At 41.0% G+C, this 27,654-nt stretch overlaps 1 protein-coding gene across 1 annotated transcript in view; it reads right to left on the minus strand.

The window, feature by feature from the left end:
* Positions 1-26,447, minus strand: part of LOC137945446 (phospholipase SGR2) — a 73,817-nt gene extending 47,370 nt beyond the window's left edge. Inside the window, exons 1-15 of the mRNA XM_068791340.1 lie at positions 25,506-26,447; positions 24,742-25,040; positions 24,463-24,618; positions 24,296-24,367; positions 24,053-24,199; positions 22,279-22,329; positions 21,964-22,134; positions 18,748-18,897; positions 5,668-5,733; positions 5,068-5,352; positions 4,756-4,977; positions 4,481-4,547; positions 4,281-4,381; positions 4,097-4,169; positions 3,407-3,509 (exon numbers count right to left, since the gene is read on the minus strand). Coding sequence (XP_068647441.1) covers positions 3,407-3,509; positions 4,097-4,169; positions 4,281-4,381; positions 4,481-4,547; positions 4,756-4,977; positions 5,068-5,352; positions 5,668-5,733; positions 18,748-18,897; positions 21,964-22,134; positions 22,279-22,329; positions 24,053-24,199; positions 24,296-24,367; positions 24,463-24,618; positions 24,742-25,040; positions 25,506-25,788 — 2,246 coding nt within the window. The 5' untranslated portion in view covers positions 25,789-26,447. The remainder of the gene's footprint in view (positions 1-3,406; positions 3,510-4,096; positions 4,170-4,280; positions 4,382-4,480; positions 4,548-4,755; positions 4,978-5,067; positions 5,353-5,667; positions 5,734-18,747; positions 18,898-21,963; positions 22,135-22,278; positions 22,330-24,052; positions 24,200-24,295; positions 24,368-24,462; positions 24,619-24,741; positions 25,041-25,505) is intronic.
* Positions 26,448-27,654: the final 1,207 nt, after the last annotated feature.

A 27,654-nucleotide genomic window follows, 5' to 3' on the forward strand; every position in this document is an offset into this window, starting at 1 on the left:
TTGAATAAGTATTTGACAGTTGAAGATATAATACTTTGAGCATGAGGCAATTTTCATAGCAATTTTGTGTTTGACATTTTATGTGATTAAAAATTTATCGATAAGTATAATAATATATTAGATTAATTATTATTTTTTATTTATTTCCTTAGAAAAGGCAATAAGAGGTTCATTTAACTTTCCTAAGAAAAATTTAAAATATTTCTTGTAATTTTCTAGTAAGTCTCTAATAGTAATAGGATTTTATTTAAAGGATTTATAGTTTTTATTTGGGTGATTGTAAATTGATAGTGATATTTCATTTAATTTTGTTGTGTTTGATTATGGTATGGAGTTTATTTATAATGTTATGCAGTGTATGGAGTGTTTAGACTATTTTATGGAGTGTTTATGGAATGTATAGACAATTTTATGGAGTGTTTATGGTGTTTATGCAGGTATTATGTATATTGATTATGCCCAATTTTAAATAGAGGTCATGCCGAATTTTATACAAATATTATATATATATATATAGATTATGCTCAATTTTAAGTAGAGGTTATGCCCAATCTTATATACGTATTATATATATATATATAGGTTATGCCCAATTTTATGTATAGGTCATACCCAATTTTATGTAAAATGTATGCATAATTTTATATACATTTTATGCGATATATATTTTTTGAAAAGTTTTAAATGTATGTTGAGGCTCGAAGCTCGGCTCGAACTCGTTGGGCTCGAGCTCGATAACAATTTTAGGCTCGAGACGAGGCTCGGCTCGAAGCTTGGCTCGAAATATTTAAATCAAGCTCGGCTCGAACATAAGCAGGTTCGGGCTCGGCTCGGCTCGATGCCACCCCTAACCATCATATTTGGAATCGGAAATATAGAAGTAGCTAAAAGGATCAAAGCGGTTTTGGGCCTTTTTGAATTAGCCACTGGGCGGCAAAAAGTTAATTGGGAGAAAACATCTCTCATGGGATTCAACGTTGGCCCGGAGCTCCTTGTAGAGATGGCTAATATATTATGTTGTACAACAACTAGCCTCCCAGCAACTTACCTTGGTCTCCCCCTATTCAATGGCCGCATATCCCAAAGTCTATGAAATCCGGTGGTTGAAAAGATTGAGTCCCGATTAGCAACCTGGAAAGGGCGTTTACTCAACAAAGCTGGAAGGCTCATCCTCCTTAAGTCTTGTATTGCAGGCATCCCGAATTATGCTTTATCCTTTATCCCTTGCCCCTCTTCAGTATGTAAAATCATGGATAAGCTAAAAAGAAGGTTCCTCTAGAAGGGATTGAGCGATGCATTTAAATATTATTTGGTCAAATTGGATGAAGTTTGTCTACCAAAGAGATTAGGAGAGCTGGGGATTAGGAAATCAAAGGAAATGAACCAAGTTCTCCTCTTAAAATGGATATAGAAGTTCAACACAATTTCTTCTAACCGTTGAAAGGAAATGGTTCTTGTCAAGATTGGTTGGAATTCTACATTGTGGATGTCAGGTGGTAACCAGGAAGGCCTATCCTCAATATGGAGATCACTATACTTACTTCTTCAAAAAAATTCCTTTGCCAGTAGATTTTTTGTTGGGAACAGTAGATCCATTAAATTTTGGGATGATTGGTGGACGGGGCAGGAACCTTTACAGATCTCTTTTAGAAATATATTCCTCCTCTCTACACAAAGGGAGATATCAGTAGCTAATGCTTTTGAGGGGGGTGGTCTAAGCCTACATCCCAAAAGGGTTCTCTCCGACACGGAGGCTTTGGAAGCAAGCTGCTTGATGGATTCTTTAAATTATGTCAAAATAAGACCTTCCGAGGCAGACAAGCTCATTTGGTGGCCTGACAAAAGCGGCACTTTCTCAGTTTCATCTGCATACAGATACATTAATGGCTAGGATTCGATTCAAAGGGAGCATGAGATATACTTTGCTTGGCGTCTCTGTGCACCACCAAAGATAAAAAATTTCATGTGAAGTGCCTGCCAAAGTAAGATTCTCAAGGCAGACGTGCTTAGAAGAAGGGGTCACCCATCTATCGACCCCCTCTGCCCTTTTTGCAACATTGAGGTTGAAACCATCAGTCATATTCTGCTACAGTGCTCCTTCTGGTGGAATGTGTGGACTTCCGTTCTCTGCAAGTTGGGGCTGCAATTCTACATATCAGCTGATCTGATTTCTTTCAGCAAGATGTTCATGGGCCTCATGGGCTACCCCCTTCCTGGTCTCGGAAAAGTGATGATCTCGGCCTGTGCCAGTTTCGTTCCGTGGGGGCTTTAGAATAAACGCAACCGAAGGTAGTTCGATGCAAAAGTGAATCAGCAGTAAGAGTCGTAGACAGAGTGTCAAGTCAAATCTCCACTTGGCTTATGACTAAGAAGTCTTTTTCCTCCTTCGAGGGTACTTCTATCCGTGAAAACTGGAGCAATTTGGCAATGATGCACATTGGGACCAAGGTCCAAGTCATGTGGGAGTGGACTCCCCCTAAAGTTGGTTACCTAAAGTTGAATTTTAATGGCTCTTCTCTCGACAATCCTGGGATCACTGGTTTTTCAAAAAAAAAAAGGCTTGAAATTTCTAGTACAAAAAAAGCCTTATTACTTGGCACAGAGCCTCCCAACTTCTAGTTACTTTTGGGATGGAATAGGTCCAATTCCAAATTATTAAATCTTTACTTTTTGTACTTGTGTAAAATTTCACTTGGCATTTCATCAGTTCCAAACTTAGATACTTGTATCAGAAGTATCCCAACAATTTATTTCAATGTTAACATTACAGAATTTTTTCCTTGATCTTGCATCTATTAGTAGGTTTTTTCATGTGTTACCATTTCCATTTCCATTTTACTTATTTCCCCACCTATTCTTATTTTTCTTTTTTCAGAAAATGGTGATTGGCTTGCATTCATAATACTTGTCATACAAGAAACATCATACATGGGGACATAGTCCTTAGTTTATAGAGGAAGGAAGTTCCCTAAGAAAATATGCCTTCGGTTTATTCCATCATTGGCTTTTTGACCTACTAAACTGTTAGCTTTACGAGGAACAAGCTTATAACCAGTAGCAGAGGCAGCAATATCAGAGATTTTATTTCCCATTTTATCACCATGATAGAAACAACAAATCAGATGCTCGTGATTCCCATTTTGTAGCTGGTGATCGTTGAGCCCACTGATGACAAGAAGATCCTAATGGATTTTTGTTCAAATGTTGAAACCCCTTACCCTGGTGAGATCTGAACCAATACCTTACACTAGAAACCCCCCCATGTGGTACATTTTAGTCAAAGGGCACAGCACGCAACATGTATTAAGTAACACTTCCACAGCATGCAATAAGCATTAAATCACACTTTCACAACATGCAACATACAATAAGTCACATATTCATGCATGATGAACAAGTAACAAACCTGTAGGCCACAGGATCAAAGGGGTGAAAGATATTAAACATCCGACAACAAGCTGGCATTTCTTCCTTTATTTTTTCATCCTTCCAGTACTCTTGTCCTCTGCCTAGAATGACAGCATTAGAATTCAGAAAAAGAGGACAAATGAAAGTGATATAAGATTCATAGAGGCCTACTGCCCTCAAAAGATATAAATGAAAATCTAAGCTATCCAAGAAACAAGGGATGCAGTAGATATTATCGATAACATGTGCGCAGAGAGAGAGAAAGGGAAATGTGCAGAAAAAGATAAGAATTTCACCTGAATGTCATGAGGTACAAAGACCATCCAAATTATGGATGCTGAATTTCATCCCAAAAATTTAAACAGTTTATAATAAACCTCTAATCAAGTAACACAATACCTATCTGTCATGAAAAATAAAAATAAAAATTAAAAACACAATTCCTCCCTAACTCAACTATTTTTTTTTGTTACATATGTTAAAAGTTTTAGCAGTAATTTACTCATATGTATTGTTTATTTGATCCTTGACCCAAAGGGCAATCACATAATTTGATGTACCGCGCATAATGCCAGAAACGTTTTTGTTTTTTTAAATGTAATGTCAGAACTCATAAAGAGATTATTTTTTCATTGTCACAGAGCAACACAAAGGCAAGAAGAAGATTTGTGCAATAAACCAAACATACCTATCCCTATTCGAATATTTCGGAGAGCAAGAAAGACACCAAGAGGTGAACCAACAGCAAAAAATGTGTCAACCTGAAAGAGATATATAAAAAAATGATGCCAAAAGTAGACTGCCATTTAGTGTTAAAGCATTTAACATGAACAAAAAGATAGCAAAGAGCAGAAGATTTTGAAGCTCTCTACCTTGAATTCAAGCTTTGTGTACTTGATGTATGGGGTGTAGCCCTTCTTGGGTTTATCCTGATTTTGTAAGTATTCAGTCCTGAGAGATTGTTCAGGCTTACCTATTCCAGTGAGCACAGGCAGAGTCACATCACAACCTCTAGTTTAACAGAATAAATAATTGGTATCTTGATCCAATTCCTGAACAGAGAAGTCCTTACCTCTAATTGACACAGAAGAGCTACTAATTGATTCTAGTTTTGCAATTTTTTCCTTTAGAAAATTCACCTGTATACTACAACAGAGTCATCCACACAGTGGAAAAAGAAAAAGAAAAGAACAAATAAAAAATTTCACCTGACCATTTAGAACCCATCATATAACAATAAATATAATAAGAGGAAGACGAAAATGAACACAACAACAACAATAACAAAAACAATGGCAATAATAGAATTGGAAAAGAAAGGGAAATTGTCAACACTATTAGCTTTACCTCATCTCTCAACAAGGAGATCTGCTTGTTCTTGTTCTCATCATCCTTTGACATGCCATCATCCACTACATTTTCACCTCCATCTGGATTTTGACATTCCACATTTGTTCCCAAGTCCGAACTCAAACAACCTTGGAGAGAGTGGGGGCTGGAATGTCCAACGGAGTGACACCTGTCATCCTCTGGTGGAATGTCAATTAACTGATGAGAATCTGTAGCAATCTGCAGAAAGAGAGTCAGTTAATTGCTGTAAGCATGAAAAGCTAGCCTTTATGGCATTGCCCCATCAAATATAGAAGGATATCCCACAACCTGAAATGAATTGTTTGCCTGTTCTTCCTCAAAAACAGTTGGCTGGGAACATGGAATAGGATTTGACTCCATAGAAGCCCCACCATTTATACTAGCTGTTTTAGATCCTAAATGTGTGGGAAGTGTAGATTCAGCAAACTGATTGACTTCATCAGTTTGGGGTTCATTTCCTTTCCAAAGTTTCTTATACATGGATTCCATGGGGAATGGAGATGACAAACTCTCTTGGTGGCAAAGAATATCATAAGAGAGCACACTTCCTAAAGAATGGCCATAGATAGAAACCTGCCACAAATGCAAGCCCATTTAGTTCTCTGATCAGATCTACAAAAGGTTACAAATTAAATAAATGATATAGATAACCATTTCTGATTCAATCCCTACAAACTCCATACTCGAAGTTGCAAATCTGATCAATTCATTAAAAAGAATCAATTTGATATATTTCTAATGTGTCCTCAAAAATATTGGGCATCTTGGCCAGAGGAAATGCAACATCGTGTACTGGACAATGATTTACAAAATTCTACTAAATGAGAGGTTCTTTGTTGAATTATAGAATTGAGCATTGTTGGGGGTTGAAAAAAGAAAAAGAAATACCTTTCCATCGTAGCCTGGGTTCCGCTTGATAAACTTAAGGTATAATCTATTTAACTGATTAGAAACCTGGGAAAAAATCATGATTTCTTAGCCATAAGTCAGTCAAGTCAACATAACTAATTTTTGCGGTGACAAGGTACATCAAATGCATCTTACGGAAAGGTCAAAAGACACAAATACTTCAAAAAAATCAAGGACACACACACACACACACACATACACACACACACACACACACACACACACACACACACATATATATATATATATATAAAGAGTAAAGAGAGAGGAGGAAAGGAGGCTAGATTCAAATTCAGCCAAAATTTTCTTTCTTAAAGAAGTATCTTTACAAGAATGTCATTTACTCAATAATATTTCCAGTAATGCCCTTACCTCCATTTTGTCATTAAAAGTTATAAAAATAAGAAACACAAAAAATAAATTTTCAATCATGAATGCATAAATTAAGAAAAAATTAAGCTTTACATCATCCAATGTAAACTTGAATGGTTGAACTAAATACCTTAGATGGACTTAGGTCCATACTCCTTTTTTTCTTATACATATATAGAGATAGAGAGAGAGAGAGAAAGGAGGTGGGACTCAGGTCTAACCAACTATAGCTTCACCCATGATTGTAATGGTAGTTTACTTTTCGCCTTCGCTGGGCCAATTGGAAACTTCAATTCTACCACTGCTGAACTCTCCGGTTTACTTAATGGGTTGCAGATCTTCCATCGCCATTTAGTGGGACCTCTCTGCATTGAACGCGATTCTAAAGTAGTCATTAACTGGTGATCGAAGTCAACCCCTCCCCCCTGGCGGCATTGGGATATGTTTTTTGATATATGTAATTTAATTTCACTTTTGAACTATAATTAGAAGCACATTCCTAAGTCAGCTAATCATCTAGCTGACACTCCAGCTAAATTGGGTGTTTCACTCCAACACCTTGTTGTGGAGGAAGGCCCTTTTAGCTAGGTATTGTACTATTTTCCTCTCTTAATAATTTATACATCCTCATTCAAAAAAAAAAAAAACTATAGCTTCACCCACCTTTTTATTATTTTAAAAAAAATTACTTAATTTATAAGAATGACGTTTACTTCATTATAACCAACTCGGCTTTTAATATCCCTATCCTCCAATATGCGGATGACACTTTGATATTCAGAGCAGGAACAATGGACAACATCAGAAGAATTAAGGTGGTTCTTGGGCTCTTCAAGATTTGCTCAAGACAGAAGGTAAATTGGGGGAAAACCTCCTTGATTGGGTTCAATATTAACCCAAACTCCTCTCGGAAATGGCTGAGGTTCTCGGTTGCACAGTTTCATCCACCCCCTGCACTTACCTCAGTCTTCCCCTGTTTTTGAGACGCATTTGCAAAGACCTCTGGACTCCAGTAATTGAAAAGATGGAGATGCGCCTTGCCACCTAGAAGGGTCAATTACTTGGCAAGACAGGAAGGCACCCTTCTAAAATCAAGCATTGCAGGCATCCCAAATCATTATTTATCTTGCTTGCCTTGTCCTGTCTCTGTTTGTCTGCAGTTGGATAAGATGAAGAAGTGTTTTCTTTGGAGAGGAATCAACTCAGAGTACAAGTACCATTTGGTCAGTTGGGAGGAGGTCTACCTTCCAAAGACTCTTGGAGGCAGAGACATGAATTGTGCCCTACTCCTAAAATGGATTTGGAGATTCAACTCTTATCCCAATTTTCTCCTCGGCTATCCGATTTTGTGTGGGTAATGGTCAAACTATTAGATTCCTGGAAGACTGGTGGTCGGGCGATATGCCTCTTCCGAACTCTTTTCCGAACCTCTTCAGAATTTCCAGACTGAGGAGAAGTACAATTGCTGAAGTCACCAGTAATGGGGGATGGAACATTCACCTTCGCCGGGGTCTATCGGATCTTGAGGCTCTAGAAGCCAGTCGCCTTTTGGAAGCCATACAGCCGACCAAGATTCAGGCTAGCAGATCTGATAAATTAATTTGGTTGCTAGATAAGAGTGGCTCATTTTCAGTTTCCTCTGCCTTTGTTATTTGAGGTTGGCTCGCTCACAGCTTCAGGCATGCAGTGAAATTCACATGGCATCTCAGCGCCCCCCCAAAAGTAAATTTCTTCATGTGGAGCGTCTACCTCAACAAAATCCTCTCTGCTGACAATCTCAGAAAGCGTGGCAAGGTTGGGGTGGACCCCATTTGCCCTTTTTGCCATGTCGTCGAGTATACTGTTAGCCACCAGGTCCTCCTATGCCCTTTCTCGTGGGAGATTTGGACGTCGATTGAATTCCAGTTCTGCTTTCTTGCAGATCTTCCCATAGCCTGTCAAATGCTTGCAGGGATTGCGTCCCCGGTCTTGGGAGAATGATGATCTCGGCTTGCTCAGCTTTTCATTTCTTGGGGTCTCTGGTTAGAGCACAACCAAAGGAGATTCAGTGCCAAGTTCAATTCTCAAGAAAGAGTCATTGAAATTATCTCAAGAAATATTGCTACATGGCTCCACTCTCGAAAAGCCTTATCCCCCTTCTCAGGATCTTCCTAACATCGGATGCGCTAATTCGTCGGGGAACGCACGTTTTGGATCCTCTTTGCCCGTTCTGCATGTCCTCCACTGAAACTGCGGATCATGTACTTTTGCATTGTAATTATGCGCACTCAGTATGGACAAATCTCATCAACAAAATTGGTTTGCACTATTGCTCATCCCAAAATCTCGTTTCTACAATCCACACGATTACAAAGGTTAATCTCCCTAAAATTGGAAAGTTATTAACCTTCTGCAGCGTCGGTCACATTATCTGGGGCCTTTGGAAAGAACGGAAAAACAGAAGGTTTAATAATAAATCCCTTCCTGACTACATTCTCTGCAATCAGATTGTGGGGCAAGTCACCTCTTGGATTCGGATGAGAAAAGAATTCAAAAGTCTTGGAGGGATCATTCTTCGTGAGAATTGGGATATTGTTGCAAAATTGTCCTATCCCCCCCTCCGGACTATGGAGACTTGGTCTCTTCCTCCGGCTGGATTTTTTAAACTAAACTTTGATGGAAGTGCGTTAGGTTGTCCGGGGTTAGCTGGATATGTGGGGGTCATCCATGACGACAAAGGAAAATTGCTCCTCTCTTTTTGCGGGCCACTAGGCACATCAGACTCAACAACAGCCAAGTTATCTAGGTTGTTCAATGGCCTGAAGTTGTTTCATCAGAGAATGGAAGGACCTTTATTTGTCGAAGGCGATTCTCAAGTTGTTATCAGTTGGTGTAAGAAGACATGCAAACCCCCATGGCGGCATTGGGATTTTTTTATGATATATGTACTTTAATTTCCCAAATACGATGTAAGTAGAATTATATTCCTAGATCCGCAAATCACTTGGCAGATAGTCGAGCTAAAACAAGTGTTTTTCTCCAACGGCTTGTTGTGGAGGAAGGTCCTGTTTAGTATGGTTTGTATTTTTTCTCTCTCAGTAATATATTCACACCTTTTTCAAAAAAAAAAAGTCATCCAATTCAATTTGGGCATCCAGTTCGTGGAAGAGATTCAATTTGATCTTCTTTGAAGAAAAGTCAATTCTATTTTAAGGCTCCTCCTCTAGGGTTTGAGAAGTCTATAGGGATACCCGACCACTTGAACCATTAGACCAGCATTTTTTCCAACCGCCAGAGTAGCCACCACATCTTCCCTCCTCTGCACTGGCTACCATTCAACTGTTTTGTCCACTAATTCTAGGGTCAGTGATTCTGATACTCCTACTTCTCCTGTTGTTTTCGTTTCTCCTTTTGATACTCATCCCATCGCTATTCATAGAGAACCTCATAGCATCATGAAATGTGGCAAACAGATGAAACATGGCCTTCCAGATAGGACAGAGGTGGTGTCTACTGCCATCAGTTATCCATCTATCACCAAGACGCCGAAGCTTAAGAGGCCACCATAGGCTTCCAAGAGGCTCCAGAGGGGGAGTTGAGTTTCCAAAACCATTTAAGGAGCAAGGCCTTACCCATTTCCTTGGTGCATCTGATCCCAAGACCGCCCAAGGGCTTCGGCATACAAACATCATCCCAACTGACAAGGTGGTAACAGAACTTGGTCTCAGTGTCACGCATAGGAAGCGTCTCTTGAGTATGTCAATGTGCCAACTGATGGAGGCGGGGCATGGCAGGAAAGAGAGAAAATAGTTTGGGATACCCGCAAGGCACAAATTGAGGAGAGTCAATCTGCCCGTCTTAGATAGCATCCTACCCTTCCAAGTCGACAGTCGCCGCTCAAGCCGCTCAATGACCGGGGCCCATAATCCCATCCAGGGCCGACAGTCGGTCAGAGGAAGACCCAGGTAGTTAGAAAAGGTAACTGCAACCGAGCAACCCAGAGTGTCTGCCATGTGCTGAAGATGGGAAGGCTCAATATAATAGCCCATGATGGTTGTCTTCCCCCAGTTAACCTTCTGACCAGAAGTGATCTTGAATAAGCCAAGGATGGCCTTAATGTTGCAGATTTGATCAAGCGTGCCAACACCGAAACAGATAGTGTCATCCGCAAACTAGAGCAAGGGAATATCAAAGCAACTCTGGTCAGAAACGGGCCTCGAGCCAACCAATACTACGAGCAGAGGAGAACACATATGACAGGTACTTAGCAATAATGCTGAAGAGGAGTTGGGAGAGGGAGTCTCCTTGACGAATGCCACTAGAACCCTGGAAGAACCCGCAGACTGTGCCATTCAGGAGCAGAGAGTAAGAAGCTGAGGAAATGCAACTGCAAATCCAAAATCTCCATCTATCTCCAAAGCTCATGTGTTGCATAATGTCGTCCAGAAGGGACCAGCTCACCCGGTCAAAGGCCTTCTCGAGATCAAGCTTGAGGACAAACCTCGGAAGGCCCAGTTTCACAAACTGGTCGATAATCTCGTGAGCAGCCATAGCTGAATCGAGGATGTCCCGACCTCTAATGAATGCACTCTGACCCTTGTGGATGATGGTGGGAAGAATAACCTTAGATTGCGAGCCAAGATACGAGCAATGATTTTGTACGGACTTGAGACAAGGCTGAACGGCCTGAAGTCATGAGGATGCTCAACGCTAGCTTTCTTAGGTACCAGGGCAATAAGAGAGGCACCAACACTCATGAAGGTGATTCCACAAATATAAAAATTGCAGACCATGGAAATAATGTCCGATCTCAGGGTAGGCTAGCAGATTCTGTAAAATTCCCCGTTGTACCCGTCAGGCCTCGGGGCCTTGTCTCAAGGGAAACCTAATACCGCATCTTCGATCTCCAAATCCGAGAAGGGCAGCTCAATGAAAACCGCCAAGGTGGGAGAAATCGAAGAGAAATGGAGCCTAGTCAAGCGGAGGCGATGATGGCGCTCCTCTTTGTAAAGATCTGCAAAAAAACTAAGAAGAGCATCAGTAATAGAGGTTCTATCCGAGGCTCAAAACTGAACCGCAAGTGTTCTCGTAGAGCTGGAGCCAATCACTGGTGGCAAGGAAGCGATCAATCTTGGACAGGATGGGAGGCCTCTGCCAATTAGACCACGTGAACGTCTTGCCAGAGAGGCAAATCTCTTCCAACTCGAAGCTGCCAATAAAATCTGCGAACTGCCTCATGGTGGTGGAAATTCTGGGAGCAGTGGAGACTTCTCATTGCAGAAGCGAATGGCATTGAAATCTCTTGTAAAAAGCCATGGTGTGGGCTAGTGGGTCAAAAGATCAGTAAGCTCAACCCAAGAGCGATGCTCCCGATATCAGGTGGGACCCTAAACGCCTGCCAGACCCCAAGAGAAATCAGTGCATCTGTCACGGAGCTTGATTCCTATAGAGTGGGAACCAATCAAATGATCTAACACCTCAACCACAGACGAGTTCCAAAGCAGGAGAAGACCTCCGGAGGATCCGTTTGCATTAATCGCAAGTCATTCCAAGTTATTACAGCCCCAAAGATCATAAACAAAAGCATCCGAAGGAGTTTGACAATTGGATTCTTAGAGGATCACAATAGAAGGGTGACTCCTCGACAGGAGATTCCGAACAGTGGCTCGCATTCGGGAGGAACCAATTCCTCTTACATTCCAAGAGATTACAATCATTTATTCCTTTTTTGCTTACTCCTGAGGCAGTCTTGCCTCCCGAGGGGTTATCACTGTAAGTCACGCCCGTTCTTCTAGCCAATTCAGAGATACGATTCCAAGTTTCTTCATCGAATTGTTCTCGCTCAGTCTGTAGAGCCAAGTAAAATTTCCGGTTTCCATCTATCGGCGGAGGAATGCAGGAATCTCTGAGGACCATATCCCCTGGCTGGTAGGGAAGGCAGCTGGATTTCCCAGGAGGAGGAAAGTGGACACGGGCAGCAGGGCGGCGCCAATGCTGATAAGTGGCCATCGGAGGCGAAGAACCCATAGCAGGGGGAGGGGGGCATCTGGGCTGACTGGTCACAGATGAGGACTCACTGTCGGACATGGGAGGGGAAGTGGGTTAGGGAGGGGTGAGGTTCGGGGAAGGGGTGTCTATCTAAGCAATGGGTGGGGCAATAAATGTAGAGACCAGGGGGTGTTGTGGGGAGGGAGGGTTGATCTCAAAGGGGGTTCTGGTTGCAGGAGGGGGGTTGGGTGGGTGGTTATAAAGGAGTGGGAGGGTGGGGCAGGTGATATAAGGGTGGCTGAGAAGTGTAGGTAAGGGAGGCACCGGTAGCCATCCCGGGAGGGGGGGCTAGAGGGTGGGAAAAAAGGGGGTCAAGTGGCAAAGGGGGAGGGGGGTCCTGATATCGATGTGGTGCCATGTGGGGGGTAGAGGTGTCAAAGTGGTGGGGGGTTGATGGAATAGGCTGCCAAAGGCATAGGGGTAGGGGGTTGTCTGGGAGCTCAATGGTGGTAGGAGGGGGGTGTGGGTCTCTGCTGGCCAGCCAAGCATACTGCAGGGCTGGCTGTTGATTTTCAAGACTCCACGGATTTAGCTCATGGAGAAAAAGAGAAAGAGACTCTTTGGGAAAAAACTGAGGAAGAAAAACTTATGGACTTGATGCCCTAACCCTTCCCCTGAAGCTCAATTTATAGATTAATCAAACTACTATATTACAATAATACCCCTGAACATAGGGTTTAGGGTTTTAATCCTAGAACTTTAACCTAATTACATCAATGCCATCTCTATGAGATGACTCTTTATTTACCATCATGTCATCATTGTATGGGCCTCTGGGCCTTGAGCCCATCTTCTTGGATGTGTGGATCTTCTTTGGTCTTATGGGATTGGGCTCATCTTCCAACACACTTGGATATGTGGGTCTTCCTTGGTCGTGTGAGCTTGGGCCCTATCTTCCAACACTCCCCCTCAAGCTGGGGGTGAAAGAACATCATGAACTCCCAACTTGCTGCAAATGATGTATATAATCTTTTGTATAAAATGGCAATCTTCCCATCTTCCAACACTCCCCCTCACGTTGGTGCTCTCTTCCATGACGCCCAGCTGGCCAATTTAGGGGGGTATAACAAAGATGTAATAATAAGTTCCTCCGTCATGGTGTCCCAACCATTGACATTTGATATTTTTTACGGGGTATTAAGTTCCTCCGTCATGGAATCCCAACCATTGACATTTGATATTTTTTACGAAGTATTAAGTTCCTCCGTCATGGAATCCCAACCATTAACATTTGATATTTTTGACGGGGACAAATAAATGATGGTATGAGGCCACCTCTTCTTCAATAATAAAGTCTCATCCAAAGAGACACAATAGCAGCAGCTGAAATGGGTTTGGGCCCATATAACACAAACCAAAATAATCCTTGTAAAAATGATCTATAAAATAATCCAATGCAAGTATCTGTACCAAATAATATGCTAACCAAGGAATAATCTGTCAATACTTCAAAATAATCATCCAACCATTGAAAAAATACTAAGTTGCGCCGAAATATGTATAAACTTGGACACGTATATCGAGGCAAAAAATAAGTGGCCATGTCTGAGTTGACTCACTGAGTTGACCCGAACCAGGTTGACTCAATCCGAGTTGGTTCGAGTTGACTCGGCATACTAGTGCAGAAGCAGTAAGCTCGCGTTGTTGGTTTGCCTCGAGCGATTCCGATCCGAGACTCGGCAGGCGCTGAACCGACGCGGGCCGACTCTGATTAATTGAGGTTTCCTAACTTAGGAAACATGAAATTCTTCAATGGTGCTTCTTCCTTGATGCCGAATGTCTCTCGGCGGAAACAGTCCAGAAAAAAAACTCAGCAAGGATAATATATTCATGGATTCAATTCGGTTTCCTAACTTGGGAAAGTTTTATTTGAGAAACATTACCTTTGTCTTCTCCTCGGCGCCGAACAAAGAGGGAGACCAGAGACAATCACAGCAGCCAAACTAGCGGTGAGAGGAGTTTTCGGAGTAAGAAACATAACTGGAATATCAGCAGTGTGTTCCTCCAGAAATTGCAACACAGAGGAAGGAATCCAGCAAGTCAATCGCTGGATAACAGCAACTTTAGTAATCGACAGAAAATCCTGGGCAGACGCGTCTCTGTAAGTGGCAATGGAGCTGGAACTTCGGCAAACTTACGGAAATATCGTCTCGCCTCTGGAACGTGAATTCCAGCAATGGAGCGGAAGGAAACTGTCCGAAAGTGTACCAAGGATATCCAACAGCTTAATCCGAGCAGAGTCGAGCTTCCACTCAATCACCGGCGCAAAATAATCTCGCGGATTTCCTGGCTTTCATCTTCGTCTTCCTCGTAATGCCAGTGCGACTACAGAACGAGGCGAGCCAACGGTCTGGCTAAGGAAGTTTTGGCTTGCCAGAAGAGAACAACAGCTTTCGACGGCAACGAAAAATTCAGAGGAGACCAAGCTGTTGTCGGAAAATTGGTTCTGATGCTTAACGAGGTTATTGGAAGGCTGGTAAGGAGTCGGCCAATGAAAATAAATTTCAAACTTCCTCTGTTAATTGAGGCAAGATGACCAGTTGTTGATTCATCTGCTACTCCTCAATGGCTTCTACAAAACAGAGAAGATACCAAGATACCGAGAAGCAACGTGATCTGATAAGCAGTAGATAGCAGCACACCAACAAGATAAACTTTGAGTGCTTATTGGAAGATAATCTCTGCTGTGTTCCTCTCAAAAAAAACCAGTGAAGAAAGCAAACTCTGAAGCTAAGCCAACGTCATAGCAGAGAACTCAATACAGCAGCAGATAGAAGCCATGTGTAACGACGAGCAAGGATACTAAACTCAAGACTCAAGGCAGTATGATTTAATAAAAATAAGAAGCAAAAAAAAAAAAAAAACAATGCACGAGACTAAGAAATAAAAGAAGAGAAAAAAATATTTTCTAACCCTACACGGAGTAGAATGAAACCTGAAAAACCTTAGTCGGAATCCTGAAAATCAATGCTCTAATACCATGTTGATTTTCAGGACTCCATGGATTTAGCTCATGGAGAAAAAGAGAAAGGGACTCATTGGGAGAAAACAGAGGAAGAAGAGCTTATGGATTTGATGTCCTAACCCTTCCCCAGAAGCTCAATTTATAGATTAATCAAACTATTCTATTACAATAATACCCCTAAACTTAGGGTTTAGGGTTTAGGGTTTTAACCCTAGAACTGTAACCTAATTACATCAATGCCATCTCGATGAGATGACTCTTTATTTACTATCCTGCCATCATTGTATAGACCTATGGGCCTTCTCCTTGATCTATGGACCTTGAGTCCATCTTCCACATCTCTTGGATGTGTAGATCTGCCTTGGTCTTATGGGCTTGGGCCCATCTTCCAACACACTTGGATATATGGGTCTTCCTTGGTCGTGTGAGCTTGGGCCCTATCTTCCAACACTGGCCGTGGATCGGGTTGCAGGCCGGCCAGGGGATGTGTCGCCGCTGCTGCTGCCAGTGAGAGAGACAAAGTCTCCCACAAGATTTCCAAATGTGATACCGAACCACAAGGGTGTTTGGCTGGCATCAAGCCGGAGAAGGTCGTCCTCGATTGGACGCAACTCGAACAGATGAAGAGCCAGGCACGGTCAAATCGCCAGCGTTCAGCGGTGCTTCTGTCCAGCCTGATTAAGGTACCAAAGTCGCTGGCAATGAGGCCAAAGATGCTTTCTTCCCAAAGCTTAGGTGGGAGGCCCGTAATTTGGACCCATTTGACTGAGGCCTCGTTGCTACAGGAAGGGTTCCAGTCCCGGACAGAAGTGATAGTGGCTGAAGCAGGAAGCAGAGATGCCATCCAGCGATCACCAATTGAGCGGAACAAAACAATCCACTCACTCAGGCATAGATGAGATGCCAGAGGGGAGTAGTCCAGACGCAGTTGGTTAGTGAACCAATCCGAAATGCATTGGCCCTCTATCGGAGGAGGGTCGGAGGTGACCAATGCCGCATGGAGGAGACGATCAATGTCGGGGCAGATCAGGTTTGGGGGGATTGAAATTGTTTGGTGGTTTGGGCACAAGTGGGTGGGGGGTATGGATTTTGCGAGGCGAAAGGTGCAAAAGGTGGAGGGACAGAGTCTGAAGTCGGGGCAGATTTCTGGATTGGAGGGTTTGCTGGGGTGGGTGTTGGGTAGAGGTTGATGAAGGCTGTTTTTTGGGCTTTTGGGGTCGGGAGCAAAGGGGGATAATCAGGTGGATGGGGGGGTCTTGTGCTGGGCAATGGTGGGAGCAGAAGAAAATGCCAGATGGCACAGGCGAGTTGTGTCCAGCCGAAGCCGGAGTTGGTGGCCTCGAGAATGGTTATACGGCCCATCGTCGTGAGTTCTTTGTGCTGTGAAATGCGGCATTTTGCACGTCCAACTCGTCGAACCATGCAAAAACAGAATCTCCAGGGACCTGACCAAAGCTCCTTAGTCCAAGGTGAGGTGTTGGAGTCTTCCACAGTTGTTGTAGAGAGCACTCTTAGGAAGGAGGGCCCAGTAACAATAGGGACAATGATGAAGGCACTGTGCGCACCAGTCTTCATAGTGATGCGCACGCAAGGGGCGTCATGGAATGTCACCCGAGTTACTAACGTCAAGGTGGGCCCATAGGAGAAGAGGAGAGGGGTGGCCAAAGGCGTCGCAACACCTCTGGGTCCCCGGTGCCTCTGGGTTCGGCGTCGTACAGTGGTCCAGAAGGGACCTTCGTCGTCTTCGCCGGACTTCAAGGGGTCGTAATGTCTATCAAACTCACCGGACTCCTCTACATCATCGGAAGCAGAAGGAGAAGCGTCGGGGAGTCTCGAACCAGTGTTCCCTTAATCGCAGAATGCAGTCGTCTGCAAGAGGGGAGGAAAATCGCCTGATTCCGTCCACGGGAACGGCGCCGAGGTTGGTCTTCCCGACCGGAAGGAGTTTCTGATAGGGGATGGTGATTCCTTCCCTCACTCCAGCGTCGTTGGGGATTCTTTCCTTAATCTAGTTTTTCTCGACGAAACTTTCGCTCGTTGCTCGACTATTCTTCCTCTCGCGTTGAATTCCTCTTCCGCTCCTTGCCTCTCTCACGTCGATCCATCATCTCTCGCCCGATCGAAGCTTTTTTTCGATTTTTCTCTCTCGCTCGTCTCTCTCGTCGCTCACTCATCGTCTTCTTTCGTCGCACATAACAGATAGATAGATTAAGCTAGTATGGCATAGTTTTACATAAAGTAAGTATGTCTGGCATAGTTTTACATAAAGTAAGTATGTCTGGCATAGTTTTGCATAAAGTATATCTTAGAATTTTATTTTTTTTAAATGGTGATGATTTTAACGAAGACAAGCAAAAGAATAAATCAAGGGAGGGACCCAATTTAGCACACAAATCAACAGCCAAATTGGCTGATCTATTAAGCACCTTCATCCTTTGTCTTCTCTCTCAATCTCACCGCCTCTTTAACACCTTTCTTCCACTCCTCTCATCTCTTTCTTCTTCTCCACTCATACTTCTTCTTCTCCACTAAGAACACCAAGATAATGAAACTCTAGAACCTAACAGATTATCTTGCTCCTGTCCTCCAATATAGTATTAGTCAAGCTGACAAAACAGATGTGATGCAGCAAGGACATCTACATCTTAGAAACCTCTTCTCAATTTTAACCAATAAACATGCTTCACGTCCCTGGATCTTGATTCTTGCACAAAAATGAGATAGTTCCAAGCCAGTCAAGCAAGTTAAGAAAAGAATAACCACTGAACCAGATCTAACTCTGAATCTTGAAAACATGTTTACCACTATGGATTCTAGCTTGCAAATAGCTCCCCGAACTCCTGAAGATCAGGAAGGGGAAGTATCCGGACAGAGACAAAGAATTCAGAGTAGTTAAATTTCCAGCCACTTACCTTTTCTGTACTGCCATTTTTTGTGTACCAAATCTACACACTAATTTACAAAAGGAAAGCTTGAGTCATCAAACTGAGGTCTTTTAGCTGCCAATCTATCATCTTTTGCTCAAACAGACATCTTCCTATCAATGAGTCGGTACCAGAACATCCCAGGTTCCCACCATAGAAATATCTTTCAAGCACCTCCAGCTTATCCGCAACACTTGAAATGCATGGCAGGACAATTAATACATATTAGGAAGATCAGTAAGTTGCATTCCCAGCAAGAAAAAAGCATGTTGCTTTACCAGGTGTTAATCTCTTCTCAACCTTTCAATCTTCGGGTCCATAGATGTTTCATGGTCTACCAGAAAATAGAGGAAACCCCAAATACTTAGGATAAGGATAAATTGCTGATAAGCCATTTAAATAGCCATCTTTCGAATCTCATCAAAGCAAATATTAACTACATAAATTCCTGATTTGCAGAAAATTTTCAATCGCCCTGAAATAATTTCAGACATCGAGGGAGAAGAGAGAGAAGAGCCCTTTAGGTTAACAATCTGGTCCACTGAACCATCACAAAACCATAAGGTGAAATTTGAAGGGAGATAATAGATTGGTCTCAACAGAACTAAAGAAAAGAACTGGATGTAGCTATCTAGCCATAGGGCTCAAGGTCTCGTCTCATACTTCTGTATCCCATTCTGACTTTTCAACCAATGACAACTCTTTTAGGCTGAGAGATATGAAATTAAAACAGATAAAAAAAGAAAGAAGAAGAGGACAAAGAAAATGTACCGAATCAATAATATCTTGGCAGTAGATGGGGCTCATATAATATAGTACATCATGGACTGTAGCACTGAGCATTACACGTAATCCTCGAACCCCGTCCAAAGTACACTTTTCTACAGCACTTTCACCGCCTAGCTTTAACCCCCTTCTCCACTGAAACATGACCACTAAGCATTAGATATTTTTTGGTACAGAAATATATATAACTATACTAGCTGGAAAAACAACCATATTCCTAAAAACATATTATTATCATGGTTCGCTGTATTGGTTGTTTTTAATTTGAGAGTGAATAATTTAAGTTAATAATTTACTTAAATATTGTTAAAAATAAATTACTTAAAATTTATTAACTTGATAGAAAATTTAAATTAGGAAATTTTATCAAAAACAAAAAAAATAAGCACCATATGTCAAATTTTATTGGGAGTAGCAGCTGGACAGCCAAATACAGTAATTCATATCATTATAGAACTTAATACTTCATATCCATGTTAGAGTTGCATTATTTGCAAGGGAGGCAAGGATTAATAGTTTGGAAGATTTGGTTCTTAACGAATTTATATAGTTTCTTCTTTTTATGCTAAATTTCTCTCTTCTAGTGTGCAAAGGCATCTGTCGTCGGCTTCAGTTCAGAAATGTCCAGTTCTCGCCAAAGTTAAACATTTTATGTGTTGTGTTTTGAAGAAGAAAATTCTCTTAGTTGATCTTTTGTATCATTGGGCAAGATAGTACGTGAAAAAATTGTTTTTAAGAAAATCAGTCTATTGATCAGATTCTTTTTTTTTTAATGATGCTGATTTTTATTAAGACAAAAAGCTCAAGAGAGCATATTACAAAGCAGAAAAAATGAGAGATTGATGGGAAGTTCCGAATTTTGCCAATTTATCAACCAAAGAGTTGGCTGATCTAGGAATGAGATTCCAATTACAATGTGTAGAAGATACAATGTTGGCAATACTATCAGTGATGGGCCAATGGCGCTAAGGGGGGAAGTTGTCTTTGGAACACTAACTAATAACCGTCTTCGAGTCGCCTTCAATGATTAACTTGCCATGGATACGATCCTTGAAGATTTGGAGGCCGAACAGCAGAGCACTAACTTCATCAGTATTAGAATCAGCAATGCCCATCGGACTAGCATAAGAAAGAATAGGGTCTCCATTGTAACCTCTAAACACACCACCTGTTCCAGCTGGCCCAGAACATCCAATACACTACCATCAAAATTCAGCTTTATGCAGTTGCAAGGGGGAGGATCCCAGATAACCATACTTGGAGTTCTACTGGGGCCAGACATATGAGAGATCAAATTCCAATTTTCCCGAAGGGAAACCCCCGATAGAGTGGCAAAATCCTTCTTTGTATGAAGCCAGCTCGAGATGAAGCTAACGGCATGAGAAGCCATGTTGTCTGGGGTACTAGCTTTGGAATTGAATCTCTGGTTATTCTGCTCAAGCCAAATGCACCATGGAACATGCGCAAGACAGGCCGAAAGAATTACCTTGCCCAGCCGAGGAAGGAGAATCCCTCGAACCATCTCAAAGGTGCCAAAGAGGTCCTGATGTAGCCCCACTTAGAGCCCAATTGTTTTAAAGATCTTCATCCAAACTTGCCAGAAAATCCACAGTGTAAGAGGACGTGCTGGACTATCTCTTCGCACTCACCACAAAGGGGACAAGAAAGATCGGGGGCAGTGAAGCCTCTTCTAAGAAGGTTGTCTGAAGTAAGAATCTGTTCTCTGATGGCTGACCACACGAAAAAATTGATTTTGCTTGGCGTTGAGAGTTTCTATTGATCATATTCATGCAGCCCATTCACCTATTGTGATGCCTGCCATGCTACGAAAGTTCAACTGCCTTTTTTGTATTTCCAATTATTTTCCAGACTTATTGATGCAAGTTTGTGCAAGACCATTATCGAAGTCTGGAGGATTATGGGTGACTGCCTTTATGCAGTTATTTGGGCCTATGGGAAGATAGAAATGTCAAAACATTCTAGAGTTAATAAAACTACTTTCATTGAAACAATTTGCAAGTCTTGTTTAAAAGTCTCATTGACATGAGGTAGTGTTAGGTACCTAGCCAATACAACAAAAACTCCAAAGCTAAAGGAGCACAAAAAAACTAGGCCCTTAACCTATCCCATACTAGGTTGGCCCAACCAACCTAGCACCTATTCCCAAGATTAGGATCCGCAAGACCATAATAGGTAGCTACTATTGCTGACACCAAGGGTAATCAAGTAAGCCCATGGCAGCCCCCCAAAAGGAGTGGTTGAAGCTCAACTTTGATGGGAGCTCAAAAGAAAATCCAGGCCCCACAAGTTGGAGGTATCCTTTGAGACTGTCTAGGTCAGAGTTTTGTTTCCATTGGTGAGTGTTACTCTACGATGGCAGAGGTCTAGGTTTTGCTTTGTGGGTTTAAGACGTATAGGCTGAATTTCAATATGCCACTCATTAATTAAGGTGATCCAGCTGTTGAGGCAAATGATTTTTAGCCCTCCTTGGAGTTTTGACATATTCAAGATGAAATTTTAGATTTATGATATGTTCTTTCTTTGCAGTAGGTGCATACAGTGTGACATACAAATTTATGGCAAATTTATGGCAGATAATTTGGATAGGATTGGTGTTTCACTTTCTCACCCTATTGAAAGTCGTGCTTACCAACTTGATATCGGTTAATCTTTTGTATTAGGGCTCCTTTCGGCTTCTATTTTTTTTGTTCCTTTTTACTGTTTTGTTTTTCTTTTTGGTCAGCCTTTGTTTGAGTGGTCTGATCGTATTTTGCATTCTCCTCTTCTCCTTACAATTAAATACTCATTATTCTCAAAAAGAAAAAAGTTAACTTACCAGCAAGTCAAAAAATTTGACAATTTAAAAAAAAAAAAAAACGTAAGCAATATATGTCAGATTTTTATTGAGCATAGAAGCTGGACATACCAACACAATACTTCATGTCAGCAAGTATCAGTCAGCCCAATACTGTTACAGCATATGATTGAATGGGAAAGGAAAAAAACTGACAAGAGTAAGACTAATGGTTCACCATGGTAGGCACCAACATTATCAGATATACCAATCAAAGAAAAGTACATAAATAGCCCCATTCTTAATACCAATAATATTTTTATAGGGAATTTGAGTAATTTTGTTTTGACAAATGACAAACATTTTATTATTGGCAAACCCAAAAAGGAGATTTTATTTTTACTTACCTGGCAAGGGATAAAAAGAACCCTCTGGGTGTTGCGTTGGTAAGAAGTAAGATGCCTTTCAGCAAGACTTGCAGTTAATTGACGATAATCACCAACATCATCAACCAAATTGGCTTTTTCCAACCTCTGACCGATGCCATGAACCATAAAAACTAAATGTCTGACTGGAACCTGTACAGCAAAAAGTAAGAACAGTGAGAATTTGGTATAAGGGAAATTTGTGAGTATCTCTAAATGAAGATTGCATGCAAGATCCTCATAGTCACATTCTGACCTAAAATACAGTTCTGTCTAGTGAGAATAACGAGTACAAACCTGGGAACAATAATCATCCATTTCCTCCTCTTTCTGTTGTCGTAATTCATCCTGTAAAAGGAATACTTTCAATGTATAATACAACGAAGACAATGAAAAACAGGACAAAACATAAAAGGTGTAATCTAATATACCTTTGCGAACTTATGAGAATTTTCATTAGAAAATAAAGAATTACACAGAAAAGGAAAGAGATGCAGAGACTCAAACTTCATGAAGATGGGGAAGAGATTCCCCCACCATCACAGATCAAAGGGATATCTGTTTGTCACTAAACTACCTGATAAACAATTTGAATCATGAGTGCTGCCATCAATCTGTAATGAGGAGCATTTTTTAATGATTTCATCACAGTTATGTGTAAGCCTCCACAGAGAAGGGGACTGCTTGAAAAACCAACTGATTATGCTGGTTGAATCTCAGTGACATGCCATCAATATGTGTGTGTGTGCGTGCATACGTGCAGAGAAAAGATGCAGGGTGGTGAGAGGTGTCATGCCATTAGTTAGTTAATTTGTGCATAGGTGGGTGGGTGGGTGGGTGGGTGGTGGAGGGTTGTGCACCACTACTTGTGCACCACTGAGATTGGTTAATGGGATAGAATCCAGGCTTCGGCCCAAGAGAGAAGAGTACTTTTCACACTAACATGTCCATCCAGTAATCCTACACCTGAAAACGAGAAAAGGATTGGAAAACATTTAAAGTTCAAGTTATGCAATTCATTATTTGAATTGGAAACAGTTTGCAATAACCTTGGACAGATACATGACACAGTTTATTCCAATGGACAGATTTTTATTTCAATTTCTAAGGTTCAAAAGAACTGGACATTGGTGGCTTTACTCTGGCTACAGGGAGGCTCTATATCAAAAACATGGCGACCCCAGAATTATTGTAGCATAGAAATAGGATAGAGACATATCCAAAATAGTTCTGAAATTTCCACTTCTTTAGAAAATAGAAAAATGGAATTCCAGTCTTCCCTCTAACACTCACCCTCACCAGCTAGAACTGGCAACTCCTGTGGGGATCAACTCACGGCAATGAACAATGCAAAGGTCCATTTTACCTCTCTAGGAACCCTGGCCAGACAGGTTTTGATCAGCAATTGATCCAACCAGAGGGACAACAACTTTTTCTTGTTTTTCTTTCACACCTCAGGATTTCTCAAGACGCCATGGGACTGCCGCAGACGATGTGCATGGCTATATTCAATCTATTGTACAAAGAGAAATTTCAGAGATCTGATGAATTAAAGGATTCCACAACTCCAGAAACCTATATGCTAGAAATGCATAAACCATGAATATAATTCCAGAAATTTTATTCCCATAATGCAGTCCCAGCACAGCATCACCTTTGGAGTTTTATACTTCAAATTCTGCAAATGTCAGTCGAATGAGACAGACAGAGGGTGCCATGTGCACCAAAGATTAACCCCACAGCTACTGTAGGTCAAGTAAGATACTAAATGATAAGAGAACAATGCCACTATCCTGGTGGACTTGCAAATCAGTATCAAATATTTAGGTTAGTGGCCACTGGTCCACAGAGTAGCTTTCCTCCAACAGAGCACTTCTCTCAGCATCATCTCCAAAACATGAACTCCAAGCTCTAAGATCACTAATGCTCTAGGACAACAAGTATTATTTCAATACAAAGAAACGACACTTAGTTTAAAACAAACATAAAAAAAAAAAAAAAGTGATAAACAAAAACTCCATATGACAGGAAAAAAATTGATAGAACAAACTAACTCAAAAACATAACAGACCTGGGTTGGTTTAGCAGATCCAGACATTGAAAATCCACGCCTCAATTTAACCACATCCCCTCTCAAGCCAACAAAAAACCCTGAGTTGTCAATCGCCAGCCAAGCCTCCCAAGTGTCATCTTCTCCAGTAAAAAGAGCGTGCAGACCCTGTAAACTTAAATACATTAGTTGAAGTTATTTAAGAAAGATGAAGCAGTAAATTACAAGCAGACCATCATTGTTCAATAATCAAATGTGAAATACCTGAGTGCTACCTTGCAGATCAATTCGAGCAGCAAACAGTCCAGATGGTTGAAATGTCCTCCGACGCCAAACCTGGGTTAGTTGGCGAGTGTGTCATTATCTTAGGCCCTATTCATCAGTCTGACCTCCTAAAGTAGATAATAAGGATCCTTAAGGTATTATGCTACCTGGCATCGGTAGGCTAGTTCCAACTGTTCAGAAATATCTTCACGGATTGGAAGCCAATCAAGACTACTCTTCCGAGCAAACCAGTGACCCCTTAAGACCCGTCGATTTTCACCATTCCAGTAAACAGGAAAGCAGTGCCGTTTAACCAAGTCCACCTACAACTTGATCAGTTCAGTCCCACATGTTTACTTAAGATTTAATCTAAAAACACAGCTTCATACAGTAGGATTACAATAAAAATAAAAAAATTAAACTTAAAGTCTCCAAGAAGAAAGAACCTCATAAAGGAGACCCTTTACAGGGACCCCAACTCTCTCTTCCTCAAGTACATGAAGTTCGGATGATTCATTTGCTTCCAAGCCCCTTGATTTTGGTTGCTGATCACCACCAAGATCAGAACCCCTGGAAGGTCCACCTGGACCATCACTACACTCCGCATACTCGTGCCACCAGTAAGTAAGCAATTCTTCCTCTCTCTGTAAGAATGAGGCTTCCAGCGCAAGAGAATCCCTCACACTGAACCGAAAGTAATCACTTTTCCCAATTATTGCAGTTGTAGGAACTGAGGCAGATAACTCTGAAAAAGATTTTGTGGGAACAAAATTTAAAATACGCAAAAAACCACTAGCAGCTCAGAAACAGCATCTCACAATTCCAAGCCTGGAACTTCACCGTGACTAATCTCATAAGGCACCCAAAAGTACAATGTGGTACTACTATATTGTAATGATAATTCTCCTGGCCCAAACAGAAAATTATTTCGGGTCACTAGGATAAAAATTCTACATGCAGACAGCACAGTCTCGCTCAATATTACTCACTGACAGACCTAATCCAGGTATTTTAAGTATCAATCATAATATGTCAGACATGGATATATCTTTTTTTTTCTTCGAGGCAGAGTTATGAATGCATACTTGGTCAATTATTTTTTTTCCAGAAAAAGAAAACATAATAATAATTAATAGGGGAGACATCCATGCATAACCTACATATAAAAACAAGGAATATGAAATAATGACTTTGAGCGAGTCAAATCTACCATTCTCTGCTAAAGGCGCTTTGCAGAAATACCACCGGACATCCTCCCCATCGGAGGGGCTCTTTGTACGAGCTAGATACTTGCTCCTAGCCTCACAATGCTCAATGACATCTTCCAACCTGGCGATATTAGAAGGTGTGTTCTTCAAGGAATCAGGGTCCGGCGGGGCCTCCTGAATTGAGGCTTCAGTGGCTGGAACCTTTTCATTGCACTCCTCGAACATTCCATAAGTTTTAAATTTCTGAGACGCTATAGTTCCAGCATTTGCTTCGGAAATCACCATATCCAGGCAATTCCGAAGCAACTCTATTCAAAATCGAACAGAAGGTAACTCAAAAGCACCTCTTCACTTACAAACTATATGAGAATGACGCTGCCGTACCAATTCATGGTAACTTTAGATAAACTTGGTAGATATCGTAACATTCACCAAAAAAAAAAAAAGGATTCAGAGGTGGAGCAATTCCAAACAAAATTCAGATGTAGTCTATAAACACAAGGATTTCGACCTAGTTTAAGCGGAAAATTAACAGGAAGGTAAAGACGTAAAAACAGCTTCTTCGGTGAAAGAAGAATTTTGCAGGCAAAGATGCGTACAAGTACCGATTAACGCTCTTACGTGAATCCCGTCAGATGAGAAAAAAAAAAAAAAAAAAACGAAGGATGCACTTCGAATTGATATAGAACAAAACAAACAAAACAAAGAACCCCAATTTACCGCCTGTAGACCTCAAACAATTAAACCTAACAATGCTGATGGAGCATTCTTGGAGAATGTCCTCTAATGGCTGTAAAAACCGCGCAAACAACCAGACAAGAGTCCGAATGAAAGGGAAAGTTAGCTCGGGAATCCGCGGGAGTGAGATACAGAATGTCAGGAAAAAAACAGCAACCGAGAGCCAACAAGACCGAAGAATGGCGGTTGCGTTCCGATTTCTTCCAGTCCCCCACATCGCACCGGTTCTGCCGACGTGGACATTACGTCATTTGGTAGATGGTCAGCGCTGCATCAATCATGAGCTAGGCGGCGGTGGAGACGGGGTGATAATTTTACCCGATTATCCGATATACATGAATAACCCTAACATCAATAAATAAATAAACAATAAATTTTATTTCTAGTAAATAAATAATTAAATTGTTTTTTTGTAATTTTATATGAAATTTTCCTAAATGCTTTTATTCTTGTTTTTTTACTTATTTTGACTGGAAAGAAATTAGCTATTTCATAATCATTTATTTACCTGATTACCTACATATAATTTTGTTATCCATTCTTTAATTAACCTATTTAGCTCTTCTTGTGTCTTTTTATCTTTGAGTAGTTTCAAGGACATGTATGTAATTTTCATACCAATTTTTATTATAAATATAATGGAAAAGACTCCTAGGACATAAAAAATTTGGCACTATGACTTGTCTAATTGCATGTGATTCTTATGGATTTTTTTTAAATCTTATATGAGCTTATAATGATAATTTTATAAAAAAAATTATGCATATTTTTTATCAAATTGAATCATGTTCAGAGTATTCTACTATCTCCATTAGAGCCAATGGTGGTATAATCATACCATCGCATAACATATATATATATATATATATATAGAGAGAGAGAGAGAGAGAGAGAGAGAGAGAGAGAGAGAGAGAGAGAGAGAGAGAGAGGGTGTTTGATTTTATTTTTGTGTTTGATGGTAAATGTTTTTAACTTATTGAATCATATTTAGAGTGTTGTGTAACGGTGTCCATACAACGAGTTATCTCCATTGGAGTCGAGGGTGGTAAAATCCACTAGAAGAACAATGGGATCTGCCAACAAAACAATCGACAATGAAATTATTTTCGTTGACAGAAATACCTTTGCTAGAGAAAATTAAATATTCGTAGGGGGGGCTTCCCGTGAAATTTTTTCATCCTAGGGAAAAGTTGCTCGAAGCGAATTTCACATATTTGCTTGATCTCAAAGAATTTAAGAATTTGTTGCAAAATATAAAAAACCACATCTAGCGAATTTCCAAATTTGTTGGGAAAATGTATTTTTCCTTTTTCTTTCCTTCTCATTTTCCTCTTTTTCTTTCTCCTTTTTCCTCGTGGAAGAAAATAAAATATTGGAAAATATTTGGAAATTTATATTTCTCCTAGCGAAATT

This window comes from Aristolochia californica, unplaced genomic scaffold (genome assembly GCF_029961685.1).
Source record: "Aristolochia californica isolate CCGP_79_NKW_82.1479 unplaced genomic scaffold, dmAriCali1.0.hap1 SCAF_12, whole genome shotgun sequence".
Lineage (NCBI taxonomy): Eukaryota > Viridiplantae > Streptophyta > Magnoliopsida > Piperales > Aristolochiaceae > Aristolochia > Aristolochia californica.